The sequence below is a fragment of the Aythya marila genome, assembly GCF_965140915.1.
Source record: "Aythya marila genome assembly, chromosome: Z".
Classification (NCBI taxonomy): domain Eukaryota; kingdom Metazoa; phylum Chordata; class Aves; order Anseriformes; family Anatidae; genus Aythya; species Aythya marila.
The window spans coordinates 21,169,448-21,188,567 of NC_139080.1; the positions used below are offsets into that span (position 1 = coordinate 21,169,448).

The following is a 19,120-nucleotide window of genomic DNA, read 5'->3' on the forward strand; positions in this document are numbered from 1 at the left end:
ATGTAACTTTTTTTTTTAATTTTTTTTTGATGATATGAGGCATGCTAAAGATGAATGACAGCTACATGTTTCCAGAAAGAGGGCTGATTGAACCAAAGCTTGGTTTGGCAAAGCTGGCTTTTTCCAGATCAAGAGTATTATTGTTGGACCAAAATAGACAATTCCTCCCCACAATATGACAGTTTTAGTATTTGTTCCCTTGTGAAATTAGTACTAAACTGCAGTTGCACCATGACTTATCCTCCAATTAGCTTCTAGGGGAGAAGAAATTTTGTATTGGTTTGTGTTACTTTGCCACTGTGCTGCGAGGAGTTTCATGTTAGAAAGACATGGGTTACAGTCAAGGAATCCGAACCCGAACTTTAGTTCTGGTTTAGTAGTCTGTACTTCCAAGGGGGTAATGCTTTATCCTCTGGAGTTCTTGTGTGAAAAGGTAGCTGGTGACTGGGGAGAGGGAGACAGTGAAAAAGAAAGCTGTGTTAGAAAGACAGAATATGTAAACACAAACACATTCTCACACTATTTTTTCAATTAATGAGACTTTTCTACATACTGCAGGTGGTGTTGGTGACATGTAGTTGAACAGGAGAACTTGAGAATGCCAGGAATGTATTTTTTGGGAATCAGCAGTTTCCTGGCATAGGATTCATTAGGCCAAGATGAGAGAATCTCGTTTGAGGCCAACGTAAGCCTTCAGGTCGGTGGTGACATTTAAGGGCCAGCTCAGGCGGACTGGACTAAGCAGCATCAGAGTTAAATGGGAATAATATCCTCCAGGCTCCTTCCAGTTGGCACGTGGTAAAATCTGGGCACAAGTGAATGTTTTCCTCGGACTTTTCAGTGCTAGAAGCAGGACAGGAACCAGTGAATGGAAGGAGCCAGAATGGAGCAGATGTCAGGGGAAAGGGAGAGGCGCTCAGGGAGACGGAGGAGGAGGAATTGTGAATACAGGCAAGTGCACACACGCTAAGGGGAAGAAAAAATCGGAAGAAAGAAAGAAAAAGAAAACAGAAACCCAAATGGGCTGAAGAGTGTGGGGTCATTGGCATTGTGCTTCGTTCTCCCAGATGGTGGCCTTTGTAGCGCCACAGGAGTTGAGCCCAAGGCTCTTTCTGTTCCCTTCCCTCCTGCTCTTCTCGGGGGGAGCTCTGTCTCGCACCCCTCATCCTGCAGGCAATGGGGCAGCCCTGAAAGCTGCTCCAGGGCCTGGGCGAGCTCAGATCTGCGCACAGCTCGCACTCAACTCACTGGGAGCAGCGTGCAGTTGGGCTCTATTGAAATGTGAAGGGTTTATGTGGGGTTTATTATAAATACGCTTCTCCTTGTGCTTCATTTGCATAAAAATAGCCTCAGTTTCTGAGACGAGCTGCTGATAATGTAGTTATGCTTAACATCACTTCCCTCCTGTAATGAAATAAGTTTTTGAAGGGTTTGGATACTTTGGTTATCTCTTCCCTTTCCTACCTGCAAGATGCACTGTGTGTGTACCGGAGCTTCTGAGGGAGGCAAGTGAATTCATTTGCCTCTAGTGGTGTTTGAGATGCAATGAAATAAAAGGCTACTCATTTTATAGGGGCATTGTGTAATCAGTAGTATGTGTTCTGCCTGGCCAAATGGTTGAAATGCTTCCCACAAGCAGTTAAGATACTCCACTTTTCTTTTGCTTCAGTCTGAAAACACTGGGAATCTGGCTGCAAAGTACTAAATTGGCTTTCTGTTTTTTTAAGATGCTGAGAGGTGCACTGTTTCCTCAGTGCCCTCAAGTAATACTTGATTATGAAAATAAATAAGTAAATAAATCCAAGCTAACTGTTCTCCACGGCTTTCCAATATGCCCCATTTTCTGTTTTGTTTTGCAGATTGCAAGAAATGTATTCCTTCTGTTTTGGGCAGTGCTGAATGCATTGATGCTTAATAAGAAGAAACATTTGTAGTTTGTGTTTGCAGAATGAAGCTTATTCAAGAGGGTGTCTAAACTGAAGTCTTATGATTTGATTTTAAAAGAAGTTTTTACAAACAATGTTGGCTTTAGTCATTCCCATGGCAAGTTTTAGGTGCTTATAAAACAAAACAAAACAAACAAAAAAAGTTGCTGTACTGTATTTAACCAGTGTGCAGCAGTAATTCTCATTAGTGTAGTATCTCTCTCTTATGTTCTGCACTGTACCATATCTTATTTTGTTGCGGTGTTCAGATTTCTTTGCTATTACTTCCCCATCCCGTGGTGGGTCAGAATATCTGGGGACTTGCAACCTTAAGGATCAGGCTCTGTTTCTACTGGCTCCCATATCATGGCATACCAACATGCCAAGCTACTCTAGGAATGACTGTAATGTGATGGCCTGTGCTCTGGATGTCCGTTCTGCATTCTTAGTTAGCAAAATAACACTCAAATGTTAAAATTTTATTGTTCTTGAAGAATCAGCTGCATTTTTTTTTCCCAGCCTGTCATGAAGACTGTTGAATAGCTCAGGCATATTCCCTACATCTCTTTTAGTGTATAAAGCACGTTCTTAATGAGCAAATGAACTGTCGCTAAATAGCACTTTCAGATGTCTTCATGCTTCTGCCAAAGTTCACGCTGATGAAGAGACAGCTGATTTAGAGAAAAATCTTTCCGTTTGAAAATTGTTGCTAGATACCCTGATGTATTTATGCCTGCCCTGTTATATAGTGTCAGGGATCAGATTCTAAAGTGATGGTATGTGTGAAATGTCAGCACAAATTAGCTTTTCCTTAGAGCTCCATAAAGAGAAAATGTAAAACAGTTTTTCTAGTGTAACCAGATTACTGAAGTAATTGCAGTAAAAATATCTTCTCCCTATGAGACTGCACAAAACCAGTGTTTACTGGATCTTTGAGATCCAGATGTGTTTGGAAAATGAATTATATGATCAGCAGTTCTTCTGCTGGATTTTCAGTGCGGAAGTATGTGTTTACAAAATACGTGTCTTACTCATGCACTTGCTCGGTTGCTGTAATGTAAAGCTGGAAGATGCATAGTTTGTGTTTGTAGAAAACAACATTGACTCCTGATACAAAAATTACAAGAAAAACTTGGGTAATTTCCTGCTATAACTATATGCAAATTCTTGTTTGCTTTTGAGTGATACTCCTGTCTGATGACCCATGCATTGTGAACTCTGGATTTTCTAATACAAAAGACCCACTTAATGCCTTATAATTGAGAAGGTTGTCTTGGTACAGTCTTTCAATTGTTCAGATGGGCCATGTTCTGAGTCAGGAATTCAGTCTGCCTGGTGCTAGGTGTAGCTGGGAAGTAAGCAGTGTAGCCTTTGAGGGGAGAGTAAAAGTGTTACAGTATAGAAGTTTGCAATTAGTCATTGGCTGCTTCATTTTTAATAGAAAACATAATTTAGCAATTTTTTTAAAATCAGGTGCTCTGTGGATGTGTATAGTCTTAAATCCCCACTGCAAGTTGGAGCAGAAGGCCAGTTGGCTAAAACAGCTGAAAAAATGGAACAGTGTGGATGTTTGTCCCTGGGAAGATGGAAACCATGGAAACGAGCTGCCCAATTTAACCAATGCTTTGCCTCAGGGTGCAAATGCTAACCAAGGTGAGCCTAAACATATGCACTGACTGCAACATATAATATAACCTCTATCTTATGTACTCTAGCCTTGCAGAATTCAGCACTCTTTCCTGGGACAAGTAACTTTCTTGTTGAGGAATGACCAGCCAAATTTATTTTCACTAATACTATCCTTGCAGAAAGAATAAATAGTTTTTTTCGTGCTGGGGCTGCAATATTTTCAAAGCAAGTATTTGTGTTTAGTTAGGTCTTCTAACTTTTCACCTGGTCTTTCTAAAAACTTGTTGCATGAAAATTGGATGTCCTTGAAGTATGTCATGTAAAAGCTTTTTGTTTCTTTGCTTGACTACAATCTTCTATCCCTTACGGTGTTGGGGTTTTTATTTTGTTTGCAGTTACAAAGCCTTTGGTACCTAGTCAAAGAGAGATCTGTTGCAACTGCATTAAACTGAGTGCGTGAGAAAGTAAAGCAGCTATTTGTGGGATGTGCTCTGTGTTGTGCAGTCTGCATTGCCAGGAGTGGGGTGGGGGTGTAGAGGCAGCATTCTGCCTTCTTGGAGGAGGTGTCTCTTCTTACTCAACGTCATGCTTTCTAATTGAAAACGTGGTTATTAAATCTGACAGAAGCCTTGTCCAGTCCTCTTAAAGCAAGATTTCTACTTTGTTAATCAATGGGGAAAATGCAAGATATTTCCCTGGTGGGGGAAAACCTCATAATCCTCAAAACACTCAGTATTTTGATAGATATTTCGTATAATTATGATAAAGTTAAAATTAAATGCTTATGGGGGGTGGCAGATTCGGGTTTAGTTGAGTTTTTCCTTGTTTCTTTTTCTTGGAAGATTACTTCTGAAGGAAATAGTTAGACTTATTTTTTTTTTGTTTTGTTTTGTTTTAAATAAATCTCACATTCTACAGCCAGAAGTTTATTCAGCATATAACTCCCTCCACAGGTGGGTTTTGCTCTGTGGATCTCTTGATGTTCAGCCCAACCTGGGCAGGCTAGTGACAACTTGGACACAGCATCTCAACAGACAGTGCTGTGTCGACAGAGCGCCTTTGCCATGGGAAGATGCCCACTAAGGGTTGTGTCCATCCCATGGCCTTTGTACCTTTTTTTTTTTTTATTTACAGTATTTGTATATGTTTCTGACAAGAACTTAAAGTTAATGTCACTTTTCAAAGAGAACAGTTGAAAGTCCTTCATGTGCTGTTCATTCATCCCTTACCCTAGCAGCTCTGGGTCTGAGATGGGGAGTGTTGGGCAGGTTTGAGTAGCTGTGCCATATATTTTCTAGTTTGTTTTCAGGAGAGCTGTCAAACATCCTTCATCTTTAGCTGCTCCCTTTGCAAAGCCCTGTTTAGCATTAGCCTTGCTGTTCTGTAGATCTCCATTTCTGACTGCAAAAGGAAAGGCGCACACTTGGTCTGGCCTGTTGGGTAATAGGATGTGAAATGTCATCTGCAGCTCCGTGCAGAGGGGGGCAAGACAGGCCGCCATCAGTTGGGGGTCATGAATAGGCGGAAGACAAGAGTACTGTGAATGACTTATTCACATATGAATGAGTAAAAGCTGATGCAGCTTTCTGAACTTGTGAAAATGACAGATTCATCGAACAGGCCCCATCGGACGGTGTTCACTCGAGCCATTGAGGCGTGCGATCTTCACTGGCAGGACAGCCACTTACAGCACATTATCAGCAGTGACCTATACACCAACTACTGTTACCATGACGACACTGAAAACTCGCTCTTTGACTCTCACGGGTGGCCCCTCTGGCATGGTAAGTGGCTAAACCGGAAAGACGTTTCCATGACTTGCTGCTTTGTTCAGTTTCTATGGCATTATTTTGGGGGGGATGGTGGGGAGATGAATGAAAAGCCTGGCAAAAAGAACAGAGGCTCCCTTGAAACACTGGTTTCAGAAGTAGTCCTTTAAGTTTCTTTTGCATAGTTTTAAAAACAAAACAGAAAGCAAACAAAAAAGCCCTTTGGAGCTAACCTAGCAAAACAGGCCACTGCAGACATGGAAGTGTTGCTATTCCTCAATTATTTTCTCCATTTTAGAACATGTTCCTACAGCCTGCGCGAGGGTGGATGCATTGCGATCTCATGGATACCCAAGAGAAGCACTGAGGCTAGCGATAGCTATTGTTAACACACTAAGAAGGCAGCAGCAGAAACAGCTGGAAATGTTCCGGGCTCAGAAGAAAGGTAAATGTGGGGAAAAAGAGAAGGGCAAAGGATGTGACAAGGTGACAATAACACCGGAATGGATCTTTGCATGAGAAAACTCTTTTTGAACCTGTAAAACTGAAGAGGTGCCTTCAACTCTCCATTAGAAATGGTTGTAGTGGAAATGTAATGTTTTGGCTATTGGAAGCTTTCTTTGTGAGCTCAGGAGGGCAAGGTCTTGATTCTGCCTTATGCAGTATGTCTGACACAACTGGGCCTTTATCCAAATCAGGGTTTTTGGTTATGCAATGTAAATATTAATTTGTATAATTTATAGGCTTTTAAACAGAGCTTTGTATTTGGCATGTCAGGTATTTTAAATTATTTCATCCTCTGACATATAATTTAGCAGATCTATATATTTCTGAGGCAGAAGCCTAAGTTCACGTTGAGGGTAACACTGAGGGAAAGTCTGCACTACAGAAATTCATCAAATTTGTCAGTGTCTTGCAAAAGTCTTCTACATTGCCCAAAATTTTATTGTTTCCAAATGGAGTTGGATTGACTTAAATGGAAATGAGTTTTTGCAACACTGTTTTTTATAAGATGCTCTGTTGTTATTCTTCTGATGAGCAATGCCCTCCCCCCTGCCCCCTTTTTTTTTTTTTTTTTTTTTGAATGAACATTGTTTAGATACAGTTTCTGTGCCACCTGATGCTTGCTACCCAAAGGAATCCTGCACTAAACTGTTCTTGGCTACTACAAGAACACCTTAATTCAAGCTTTCAGATCTTCACTGCTACTTCATTAGCTCTTTGTATCTTCATGCATTGTGAGAAGAAATACTACTGTGAAGTCATAAGTAAATATTTCAAATGTATGTGCAGGTGTTCTTCCATATATGAGTACTTAGTAGTTTAAGTGATGACAATGTAGACACCTGTTTTAAAAAATCAGTTGGCAGTTCCTATGTGCCTCCCTTTCTGTTTCACAGTACCCAAGCTAGAAGTTTTGTATACTACTTTGGATCCTAGATTTGAACAAAACATAAAAGCATTTAATGTTATTACAGGAATTTTTCTAAGTGATTTCTATCATGTAATGCATCTTTCCTTAAAATCCATCCCCATAAGTTTGCAGCTTTTCTAGCCTCTCAGGTCAGGGAGAGAAGCAAGGAGGGGTGGTTTGTACATTTACATACCTCTGACATGTGTAGAGTTCGCTGCAAGTGTGCTGGTCATCATACAGCCCCTTTTCATCCCCAGTTGCTAATGGAGTATCTAGACATTCAATACTCCTGTTCAGTTCCTGTTGCATGGGAGCAGCGCCTGTTGCTGTCAGGTGGTATTATGCTATTATAAATAAAAGATGGATTGTATGAAAAGTGGTCCATCCTATCCTGAAACAAAGAAGCTTGTCATTTCTGTATTGTCACTTGCTGCTTTTATATTCTTTCTTTGTATGTTCAAAATTTACATGTTTTTTAATACTGCAAAATGTTTTGGTCAACCCTATAAGCAGATGAATTCTGCAACCCCAGCCTAGCTTTAGATTTCAGTTCAGCAAACACCACATGCTTCTCCTTAGCTTTTATTCATGTGACTGATCTGACGTACATGGAACCATTTGTGTGGTTTAAAGTTAAATGCCTATGTGACTGCAGGACTGAGGCCTTTGTTTGGTGTGACATAAGTGAACCAAATAAGTAGACACAATGGATGAAATAGAATATAAGTGAGTCAGTAATAAGTCAGTGTGATTAATATTTTTTTGGTAATATTACTTGCTTTTGCATGTCATGTATTGCACATACTATTTGTTAGTAAGACAATGATTTACATGTTTGTTTTTGTATTGCATATCATTTGATTATTAAACAACAACAGCAATAAAAACAAAAACAACCTCATTCTCCTGAGCAATCAGTTCAACTGTGTGGCTGCATTTCATTTTGTAGCCTTACACATTCAAATAAGTAAGAAGTAGGCTTTTTAGCATTTTAAAGATTTGCAGTAATACATGTGGCTTCTAAGGAAAGTGGCACTCCATGAATGAGAGTGTCCAAAGGCAGCTACAAGGTAGTGTTGAGTGGGTAGAGAAGCAGAGCAACCACAGTAGCTTGTATACAATTTTTAAATGGTCCTAATGAGTCTGATCTCCCATACCTCAGTAGTACATATGTGTCTTAAGAGAAAAAAAGCTGGTTGGAGTGAAAGTGGAGGTTTAGTGGAGGACTTGTTAGTGTTAGGTCAGAGGTTGGACTAGGCGATGTTGGAGGCCTCTTCCAACCTAAGTGATTCTGTGATTATGTGGGAACTAGTGCCAGAAGACCCTTAGTAAAAAGGAGATGGGGAGAATCTATACTTTTGTTACCACAGCCATGCATTCTTCAGGTCATTGTGCTACAGGATTTTGTTCTGTTTCAACTGATTTTATGTGTTGCAGTTACAAAGCGAAGTAGCCAAAAAAGCATGTTGCTGACTGAAATGTTAGGATGCCAGAATTCGCTTGATGCAATTAAAGGACGTTTTTTTCTTACATACCTCATTTAACCTTTTTATTTCTTTTTAAAGGAGCTGTCATCCTGAGTTTATTACTTTAATAAATATTAAGATGCATGATAAGCTCACATTTTATTTATTAAAATAGAGCATATTTTAGAGTATTGCCATTTATTTTAGCATTATCATTTATATTAAAATATAAAAAATGGTACTACGTCTTTTGAGTCGGGAAAAGGTTGTGGATATTTTGAAAAAAAAAAAGTCACCAGGTCTTTGCTATAATTTTTTCAGCAGGTGTTTTCAGAAGACTTTCTGATATTGAGTAAAATTTCAAAAAACACTGCAGTTGCAATAGTTGACCCATAATGCACTTGCTAGTGCTTGAATGGTGTTTGTCCTTTGTTCTTTTTCTTTTTCTGCTTCACATATGCATAGAAGGCAATGGATACATCCTGGAAGATGCTGTTTTCTCCTTCTAAGCAGGGGTTACTGTTAATACTTTGAACTCTGTACTGAGAACATTTTAATCACTTTTAGTTCTATAATTGTTGTAAGCAGCTAACAGACACTCTTTCTCTCCCTCCTCTCTCCATCTTTTCTAACACAGAACTGCTCCACAAAGGAGTAACCTCCATAACAAATCTTGAAGGTTGGGTGGGACACCCTTTGGATCCAATCGGCACCCTCTTCAGTAGCCTCATGGAAGCCTGCAGGGTGGATGATGAAAGCTTCCACGGATTCTCAGACTTCATGGGTAAGGCTGTGCAAAGGGAGCTATATTTTATACATCTTCATTAACCAGAAACATTTTTCTATTTTTCCATTCCAAATTAACTTTAGAGCCAGTGTTATTATAAGAACTCATTCTTGAAAAAAATCTGTATTTCGTGCCTGAAATAAAAGCAAATAAGCTTTTATAGCAGCAACCCTTTCCACATACCTTCCCCTGTCCTTTTTTCTGAGACATTACAGAAGATCATAAAATCATATAATAGTTAAGGTTGGAAGACAGCTCCATAGATCTGCTTACAGCAGTGTCAACTACAGCAGGTTGCCCAGGGCTGTGTCCAGTTGAGTTTTGAATAACTCCAAGAATTAACACTTTACAGCCTCTCTGGGCAACCTCTTCCTGTGCTCAACAACCTTCACAGTAAAAAAAAAATGTTTTCTTATGCTCAGATGGAACATTGCATTTCAATCCGTGCCCATTGCCTCTAGTCCTGTCACAGGCTACCACTGAGGAGAGTCTGACTGTATCTTCTTTACATTCTCCTGTCATATATTTATATACATTGGTAAGATCCTCCTGAGCCTTCCCTTTTCCAGGTCAAACAGCCCCAGCTGTTTCAGTCTCTGATTGTATGAGAGATGCTCCACTCCCTTAATCATCTTTGTAGCCCCTCACTATATTTGCTCCAGTATGTCTGTGCATGGGGTAGCCCTGAACTGGGCAAAGCACTCTATATGCCTCTCACCAGTGCTATAGAGAGGAAGGATCCACTTCTTTAACCTGCTGGCAACCCTTTTCCTAATACAGCCCAGGGTTTTAATGGACTTCTTAGTTACACATGCACATAATACTTCAAGTGAATGACAACACACTTAAAAATGGTAACATACACAGTCTACAAAGAATGTTAATTGGAAAGTAGTGTTGCAGAATTTATGCATGTTTTCAGTCAGGTTGTGTGTGCCCATTTTAATTTCAATATTTGCTTCCCAGGAGCTTAAGTGATGCATTCTTCATTCTTAGTCTGTTTCCATGTCTGCAGTAGTTTGTGTGCACCCCATCCCTCTACAACTCTTTTACATGCACGTTCCCAATTTCCAATCTTCTTGGATCTTTGTCTCTAAACTCATTGTATTCAATTAGATTTTCTTCAGTAAACTTCTAAACCCATAACCACATATTCTGGAAGAACTTTTAATTAAAAGAAATCAGAAATCAGATTATTTGCAATTACCAAAATGCCACCACAAAACAAAACCCTGCCAACAAAACAAAAAACCCCAATAACCCACAAAATAAAAGTATTATGTGTTGAAAAGTAACTTCCCCTTACACACGTGTATGTGTTCTGCCTTCTCATATTCTGCAGTTGCCCATCTCCTTACATCTCTCCATTGTAATGTTTTGTTCTCTACTAGGACTGTTAACTGCTAGAGGTTGGAATAGCGTTTTGTCTATGGTATATCTGTGAAGTAGCAAATGAACTGGTAGTACTCTTTAAAGCAATTTATGGTTTGGTCTGTATGAAATTTACAGTCAATCTTTACTAGAACTAAGAATTGTTATGTCATTAAGATTTAGATACACTATATATGTTTATCATAAATACAACTGTAACATATAATGCAAAATCCTGAAAAGAGCTCCAGCAAACACTGAATAATTAAAAAGTTGTGAAGTTATCATGCCTACTGCCCTTGCACAATCCTAATAACCTCATCTGAAATCTATGCAGAGGTATAAATGCCTTCCCTTTCCACTTACACAACATTGAGGCTTTAAGGAGATGCAGAAATGAATGGGGGGAAAAAAATTAAAAAATTGAAATGCATCTTCCAATTTTGGTCATGTTAACACAAAGCTGGAGAAAACCTGTCTTTCTCCAAGTCATACAGTTTAAAGACAAACACTTTTATTTTCACTTGAGTGGTTATTTTTTGAAACCTAATTGTTTTGTGTATTTCTCCCTTGTGAAATTGGATCAGGTAGTTTACATTGGATCTTTGGATCTTGAAATCAAGCTAAGTAATTTAAATCATTTAAACAAATAAATACTGACAGAGGTAGCATTTGTAAATGTGGCAATATAAGCAGATTATGGATTAGAATGGCTTACTGATGTGCTGTTCTTTGTTTCACCCTTTACAGAGAACATGGGGCAGTGCAAATCTCTGGAGTACCAGCACCTGCCTGCACACAAGTTCTTAGAAGAAGGGGAATCTTATTTAACGCTGGCCGTGGAAGTAGCATTGATAGGGCTGGGACAGCAACGAATAATGCCAGATGGCTTGTATGCACAAGAGAAGGTTTGTCGAAATGAGGAGCAGCTCATTTCTAAGCTACAGGAAATTGAATTGGATGATACTCTGGTGAAGATTTTTCGAAAACAAGCAGTCTTCCTATTAGAAGGTAGCTCAATATAGATGCTAAGTGCCTCTTTAAACTGTCTACACGTATAGAAGCCCACAGAACTAGTATTCCTTTGGAAACTGACCTTACATACTTAAGACATTTTTTGATGTAGAACTCCAGCAAAATGTTGTTTTCAGTCTCATATGAAAATCGAGCATATGTGAAATAATACCATGACTGTAGAGATGAGATATCTGCTGACTTATGAGCCTTCAATTTTAATTTTTATTGCAATTTGTTTTTTAGATCTGTTACTTGTTGTAATCTCCATATCCTAATTATACAGCCCAGACTCACAATTTAGTCTTATAGACATCAGTTATCAGCAGTTCTCAGGTAGCAGAATTCTAAAGGTCGCTTGCATCCTGAAAAAGGACTGTCAGCTTTGTAAATGCATGACGATTTTTACCTCTTTTCCCAAGTGAAAAGCTTAGAAAATTGACTTAAAATTGTTGGGACAGAAGTATAACATTTTATTTGTAGCAACTAGGAAATGAATTCCCTCTGGAATTTCAATCATACATGAAAATTAGAATATGTGTTCAAATATTGAGGCTTAAGGCCTGATCATGTGACTAAACTGCGACTAAGGAAATTTTCTGTTTGGGAATTGTGGTGGATTGCAATAGAATCTTCAGGGAAAAAATTGCATGCCTTTGCCTTTAGCTTTTAAAAAGGCTTAACATACCACTTAGCCTCATGTTTAGAAAGTAGCCTCATGGGTTCTGAGGTTGTCTTTCTTGCCTTTTTTTTTTTTTAAATGGAAGAAGAAACTTTAAAGGAACTAATTAGCTGAAGGTAAGGCCCAAGTTTTGAGTGCCCGCTCAAGGGATGGCAGGAATATTGCTCTAGGTGTGTTGCAAGACTGTTACACAGCAGTCAGGTTTTGTTTTCTTTCTGTGAGACATTTGTCTTTTAAAACTTCTCCTTTAATGGAAAAGACACAGTATGCCCAGATCCTTAAAGACTTTGGTACCTGCTGATGATGCCATTTGAAACTGCAGAGAAGCTGCACCATAGAGAGAGTTTCCATTATGGTATGGCTATACTGCTGCTTTATGGCCTTTGGACAAGAGCAGCTGCTCACTGGATCCAGCTATTAGCAACCACAAGACAGGGATCCTATGGATTATAAAATCAATTTGCTGCATCTCCATACTGTTAAGGATGCTTCATGAGGAAAAGGCAGCATTTCTCTCAAATGTCCTCTCATAATTCTGGTTTACTACTTTGATCACTGATACTTTGTCATTTTAGAGTAGTAAATAAGTGATCGTAGCAAAAAAAGAAATAAAAAAATCTGCTAAAATAACTACCAATGAAATTGTGTTGAGCAGTGTACAAAGAGGGTCTTGCATTACTGTTTGCTGAAAAATTTAGCTTTCCTGCAATAGCTTCATCTTACACCAGGTTAGTCAGAAACTGTCACCTCACATGGAGGAAATGCTGTGCTGTGATTGAAGATCGTAATCATATCAATTGTGTTTTTATAGTTAAAGTCTTGTGGACATAATGAAGAAAGCTTAATCCAATATTAAGCTGATTTCTATGTTAATGCAGATTAATGCTTGCTGTATGTAGCTAACATTTGGTGTGTGGGAAAGCAGAATGTTAAGACTGTGTTGCAAGAACTGTTTTTTTTTTTTTTTGCGCGTTAAGTTAATGTTAAGTTTTTGTTTGCAAAGTCAATGGCAGAATATATTTTCAAATAAATGCTTTGTCATGTATTCCTCATGTCCTAACTGAGTTTCTGACTGACCACCAATTGGCAAATGTACACGAAATGGTTTGTTTTGTTGAAGCAATGCTAGCTAGTTTTCAATGGCTTTCAACTTCACTTAAAATGATTATATGAGGCACACTGTGTCACCTACTAAATCTTGCCATTTCCATTTTAATCAGTCCCAGTCTTCACAAATGCCCACCTATGGAGCTCAGATTTTTTTCCATGCCTAGTGATTTTTATCTTTGTGTGTTGTGCTAAAGTGCCAGTCAGAAGAACATTGCTGAAACAGCTGTGCTGCTCTTAGCTGTTACCACCTCCATCTCGTGGAGTTCATCCTCCTCTGCAGCAGAAGTGGCTGCTGCGTAAATTGTGCACATCCTCATCTGCTTCAATGTAGGGCCAATCATGTTAGTCTGAATTGCTGCTGGACACTGTTTAAAGGACGTGTGACTCTGCAGTGGAGAAATGTGCTCACCCAGTCATTGTCCATTCAGGTGTGGTGGGCTGAAAACTGCAGGAAGAAGTAAAATCCGCTTCTCCCGCAGTAACTCCTAGGACTGCTGGCTGGTATCTGTGCTGTAATTGCCCAATAATACTTAATGTATGATTCTTATTCTATATCTTGCAGCATTTTATTCTAGCTGCTGAAGTCAAAAGCTGCTTAACACAGTGTTCCTGTTAACAGGAATAACAGCCTCAGGGTTGCAGGGAAAATGTAAAAATGGGATTCATAGTCACTGTGAACATTCAGAACTCAGCAAGAAAATAGTTGAATTTCAATTTTCTTCTAAATTGTCATTTCTGCTGTCAATCCTGACACCACTGTTATGAATTTGAAATACTGCAATGACTGCACTGAGTGTGTATGAAATCCATTGTCCTAGCAATTGGGATAGTTTCCCAAAGCAAATAAAATTTTTAAGATCATGGGATGTAACAGACTAGCAAAACGAGCTTTGGTATAAAGTCTGACCTAGTCTTCTCTGGAGACAAAGTCCATATCCAAGGGTTATTTAAATACTTAATGTCGCGTGAGACATTAATAGGGATCAAGTGCTGCTATAGTGATTGGCCATGAAACTTCAATCAAAGATATGCACTTTTCCACTGTCACTACACTTTTTTTTTTTTCCCACAATGAATTTTGAGAAAGAAATCATGCACCAGCAGTGGGTGCATAGGGAATTGTATGCATAACAAAACTATATGGAGGCAAAACTGGTTTTAACACCTTTGACTTTTGTATACCATAAACTTGTGGAATGAGCCCCATAACGTGCTGGAACCATTCTGTCGTTTGAATGTGCACTGGTAGCATGCTTAATACTATGCAATTTGCAGTCTGTCTCATTTTCTCAAATAATATATAGTATGTAATGCATTTGTAATATATCGTTTATATATGGTACATGTAGAGTATGATTCACAAAAAATATCAGTGCAGTTTTTAACTTTTGTACAGCAAACTCTGTCTCTGAATTCCAGTTCTAACTCAGGATATAGCTAGTGGTTTTGAAGGTGCAGAATTGGTGTTTTAACAATCTGTAAAGATGGATGTTCTCTTTCTCTTTCCTACAGCTGGACCATATAGTGGTTTAGGTGAAGTCATCCATCGAGAGAGCGTTCCAATGCACACATTTGCCAAGTATCTTTTCACCTCTCTCCTACCTCATGATGCTGAATTGGCATACAAAACTGCACTGAGAGCCATGCGGTATGTATTCACAAATCATCTAGAAACACCACAAGTAGCAGTTGAGAAAAGGGTGGGGGGGAAAGCTTGATAAAGACCCTTTAAGAGGAAAGAACTTTGGTTTTGTCATGTCTAAACGCAAGTGATGTTTGTAATAACTACAGTATAATCATCTATAAATGTACAGTTAGTGTTTACCTGCAACCGTAAAACAGCATTCTTTGTTACAATCTTTTGTTCTAGAATACCCCTCTGGTATACCACCCCTATGTGGTTTTGTGTTCAGCAGTGGTAGCTCCAGCACGTGTCCTCACCCATGGGTTTGTGTGCACGTGATGGTAGTAGTGGTGAGGAAATAAGGAAAGAGACATCCTACCAGCAGTGTCAGTGTCTAAGTCTGCTGCTTAGCCTGTTCTGTAGGACTATTTGTTCCACCAGTCATCTTTATAAATTAGCTCTCAATAGTAGATTTGAAACCATATGGTGTGGTCTGAGCCTGTGTTTTTTTCTTGTGCTTCACAACTAAGCAGTCTTGCACGCTTCTGGGTGAACACTGGGATTTAAATGGAGTATGTCATATGACAACAAAATGTGTGACTTGCATCTCATTTGTCTTCAGTAATTGGGAGAAAGATGTTTCTTGGGGAGTGCTCAGTGTGTGTTGGCTTAAACTCAGGGCAGGCCAGATTGCTAATGGTGGCTAAGAAGAGTTGTGAAGGAAGTTTCAGTGGCCTAAATGATCAGTGAAAAATCTGTGTTGTCCTCCTACAGTGCAGGCCTCGTCTGGATTGCTTGGTTGCTATCAAGAACTTGTAGTAAATGGTGGTTTACAAAGAATAGGAGCAATCAGGTACCCAACTAGAGACACGTGTTGGGTTTTCATGGTCATTATTATCAGGAATGATTGCACAGTGATTGAAAGACACGCTATCAACATAAGTAGTATACAGCTTCATCAGACAGTTTATATCCTAGTGGCCTGAAGATACGTATTTTTTGTAGTGTTTCTGCAGAATGCTAAACAGGGAAAAAACAGTTGTGTGTTCAAAGGACTAAACGCGAGAAATTCAGGAGCTAGATTAAGAAAACAAAAATGAATTATTTACAAACTGTTGAGAACATTCAAACATTACGTTCAGAGCTGCCTGGGTCAGCTAGGTATACCCCTTTTCTATCATTACAAGTTAAGTGCATCAATAATCCTGGTTATATCAGATCAGCAAGTTAGCATAAGATGTGTATTAAAAAGAGAAAAGTTGGTCTTTTTTTTTTTTTTTAAATAGACTTGTGTCTTTGTTTCCAGTCATTATCTTAAAATGTTTCTCATATATTTGTTTGTGTGGGGTTTTCTTCTTTAATCTAAGATACATTGAGAGGTTGGAATAGAAGTACTTTGCATAGCACACCGGATGCTTCAGTGAACATGACAGCAACATGCCATTCCTCTTGAACAAGGACTTGGGCTTTCCTCAGAAACAAATCATAATTGAAAACTTCTCTGGAAGCTTCCTTTCTCTGCTGGGAAAACAAGCAAGATGCTGAAATATGATGAAATCTCCACTTAGTCTTTGGGAGCTCCAGGCTTTTTTTTTGGCATGAAGTTATCAGCTCAGCTGAAGTTGTTTCCCAGTATCGGAAAGATCTGCCTGTTTGTTTCAATCTGGTGAAATCACAGGAGACATCAGCAAAATGGGGCCTGTTCTCCATATCCTTTCTGGTATCACCTTGTAAGGCTGATGAGAATTCAGTCCTAGACAATAGTCAATCTTTCTGCATTTTATTATTTGACAGTCTTCAGAAATGTAGACTCCCATCTTGAACTGTGCCAATGGCAGATACAGACACTTTCTATTCCATGTCTGTCTGCATTCTTCAGTACTTCTCAAAAACCTTTAAGAAGGTTGGTTACTCTTCCCATTCACACCAAAGTGGTATTTCATGTTACAAAGAACTCCTGATAAAAGCAAAGGAAAAAATGACTTAATGTTGCCTTGAGGGGGAGAAGAGAGCAAACCTGTAGGCTGAATGTTTGTTTATAGTTGTGAGGTGGAAAGGATCAAAAGAGAGAAATTTGAGCATCTTTTCCTCCATGGCAAAGAGGAAATGGCAATGTCACAGACAAAAATCTCACCTGGAAATGGGTAAAGGTGCTGCATAGGAATTTATACAGCTGCTTATGCTTTTTGAAGCAGAACATATTTCTTTCTTCAACATTTTTTCAACGAAGTTAACTTTTCAAAACCATAGCTAATTGCTTTCCACACATAAAAGTATTTAGTGTCAGTCTACGCTCAAGTCTACATGAATCATTGACCCATGACAGTAGCTCTGGAGTTTTTGCCTGTCTGTATTCAGTGTCATCTGTTTGTGCTTCATTTTTTATTTTTTTTATCTTCTTTTAGTGTGTGGAACACACAGTATGAAACCAATAGAAGCTGAGACTGTAATGCCTACCATGCACCTCAGATTTGCAAGGATTGAGTGTGCTGTCCTTGATGGTCACTTCTGTCTGCAGTTCTCTTCTTGCAGCACCATAACATATAGAGCAGAGCCTTGAAAAATGTGGATCTGCAGTGACCTAGTTGACTGCTCACTTGGAATCTGAACATTTGGCTTAGTTTGACTGATCCGTTGTTAAGCCTTAAATTCACCCAGGGTTTGGGATCCAGGCTTTAATGGTGATGTTTAATCACAAGGTAGCCTTGCTAAGACCTAGCAAAATAACTGATGTTTGAAAGGGGAGGGGAAAAAAAAAAAAAAAAAAAGAAGCATGCTAAATCTGCTGTGGCTTGTGCTTGTTCTGATGTTCCCTAATCTTGCCAAAATTGCATGAAAGCCACCGATTCACAACAGCATTTCCTTTTCACAGTGAAGGAACATAGAAACTGGCAATGAAATTCAGAGTGACAAAAGATTTCCCCAAACAGCCTCTTCCTTTCATGTTCTTTGTCTATTTACTGTTACTCATAACCTAATAATCCCTTTTGCATTTTGTAGTTGGAATTTTTCCTGTTTATTGAAACCATTTAATAATACATCTTTTTTCCCCCCCTCTCTGTGTATGGAAAAAATCAGCTAAAGAATTTACACATATTTTATTTTTACACACACAAAGCTACGTAAAAAGATGCCTCAGTGGTACTAGGAAAGAGATTTGACTTGATAAAAATCAAAGGGGCAGTTGGTTAATCTGTATTTTTTCATACTAGCATGCACATACATGTGTCTGAAAATCGTAATGTAACTCACTGATGGTTATTTATGTGGTGTGCTGTATTTATATGTGTCTGCTAAATACCCTGACATATATTCAAAATGACCTTTCTTAGTGAGTTCTTAAAGATACTCTCATATGCCTCAGGAACCTAGAGAAAAATGGTGGACCTGTTGCAGATACCTTAACACTTTTATCTTAAGGTCCCTGTTTGTACTGCGAAATGAAAGCGTCATACACTCTGGTTTCAGAAAGAACTTAGGTATTTATTTGAGTGCAGAAAATTGTAATATGTTTATTTCATAAACAATATTTCTGTCACAGAAAATCACAATGCATTGGATTTTTAAAATTATTCAGTATTTATCAAATTCCCTTTGTCTTTCCAGATGCATTCCTATTAGAAAATCTCTTACATGTGAAAGAGGGTAGAAACAGAAGCATGAGTTAGTGACACAGGGCAAATAAATTTTTGAAGTCCTAAACCAGTACATCCATCAGATCATGGAACTGAATAGTTTGCTCAAGTGGAAGTTTGGAGTAAGGTGTGTGTGTCCCCCAAGAGAACATTAGATATTTGATAAGTAATTGTACAGGATATGTGTAAATGAAATAGAATAGCTTAAAAATGTATCTGTTCTGCAGAAATACCTTAGCCTACAGCTCCTGTAGAAGTGAACTAGCCTAGCTGCTGGTCATGTTAGAGTTGACCCTGCTGAGAGAATCCAAATGGCCTTCAGAAAACTTCGCAGAGAAGTCAGACACTGTTTCATTTGTACCAGCATTTGAGGTAGTTAACTTAGACCTAGCTTGGCTATGTCCATATGAGCTGTTGTATATCCTTAAGTAGGGTTTCATAACTCTTGCTATTCTGCATCTTACTCTATAAGGGCATTTCCTTTGTCTGTAAAATTCTTCACAGTAGAGGTGGATGTTCCAAAATTGACTTATCTGACAGTACTTATGAAGTAGTTCGGAATTTCAAGAAACTGTTTGTAGAGGATGCTGCACTGAGGCTTAAATATGTTCAGACACACAAAGATGTTCCTTCTTGCTTTATTGGATAACAAGAAATAGGACAATCTTAGACAAGGAACAGTTGGCATGTTACA

General features: G+C 38.8%; 1 protein-coding gene across 2 annotated transcripts in view; it reads left to right on the forward strand.

Moving 5' to 3' along the window:
• ZSWIM6 (zinc finger SWIM-type containing 6) overlaps positions 1 to 19,120 on the forward strand; it is a 112,629-nt gene that overhangs the window by 83,919 nt on the left and 9,590 nt on the right. Inside the window, exons 5-10 of one of the 2 annotated variants that reach the window (XM_082783132.1) lie at positions 3,399 to 3,578; positions 5,162 to 5,338; positions 5,622 to 5,768; positions 8,841 to 8,987; positions 11,112 to 11,372; positions 14,680 to 14,815. In XM_082783132.1, coding sequence (XP_082639258.1) covers positions 3,399 to 3,578; positions 5,162 to 5,338; positions 5,622 to 5,768; positions 8,841 to 8,987; positions 11,112 to 11,372; positions 14,680 to 14,815 — 1,048 coding nt within the window. The remainder of the gene's footprint in view (positions 1 to 3,398; positions 3,579 to 5,161; positions 5,339 to 5,621; positions 5,769 to 8,840; positions 8,988 to 11,111; positions 11,373 to 14,679; positions 14,816 to 19,120) is intronic. The other variant, XM_082783133.1, reaches the window with a different exon arrangement.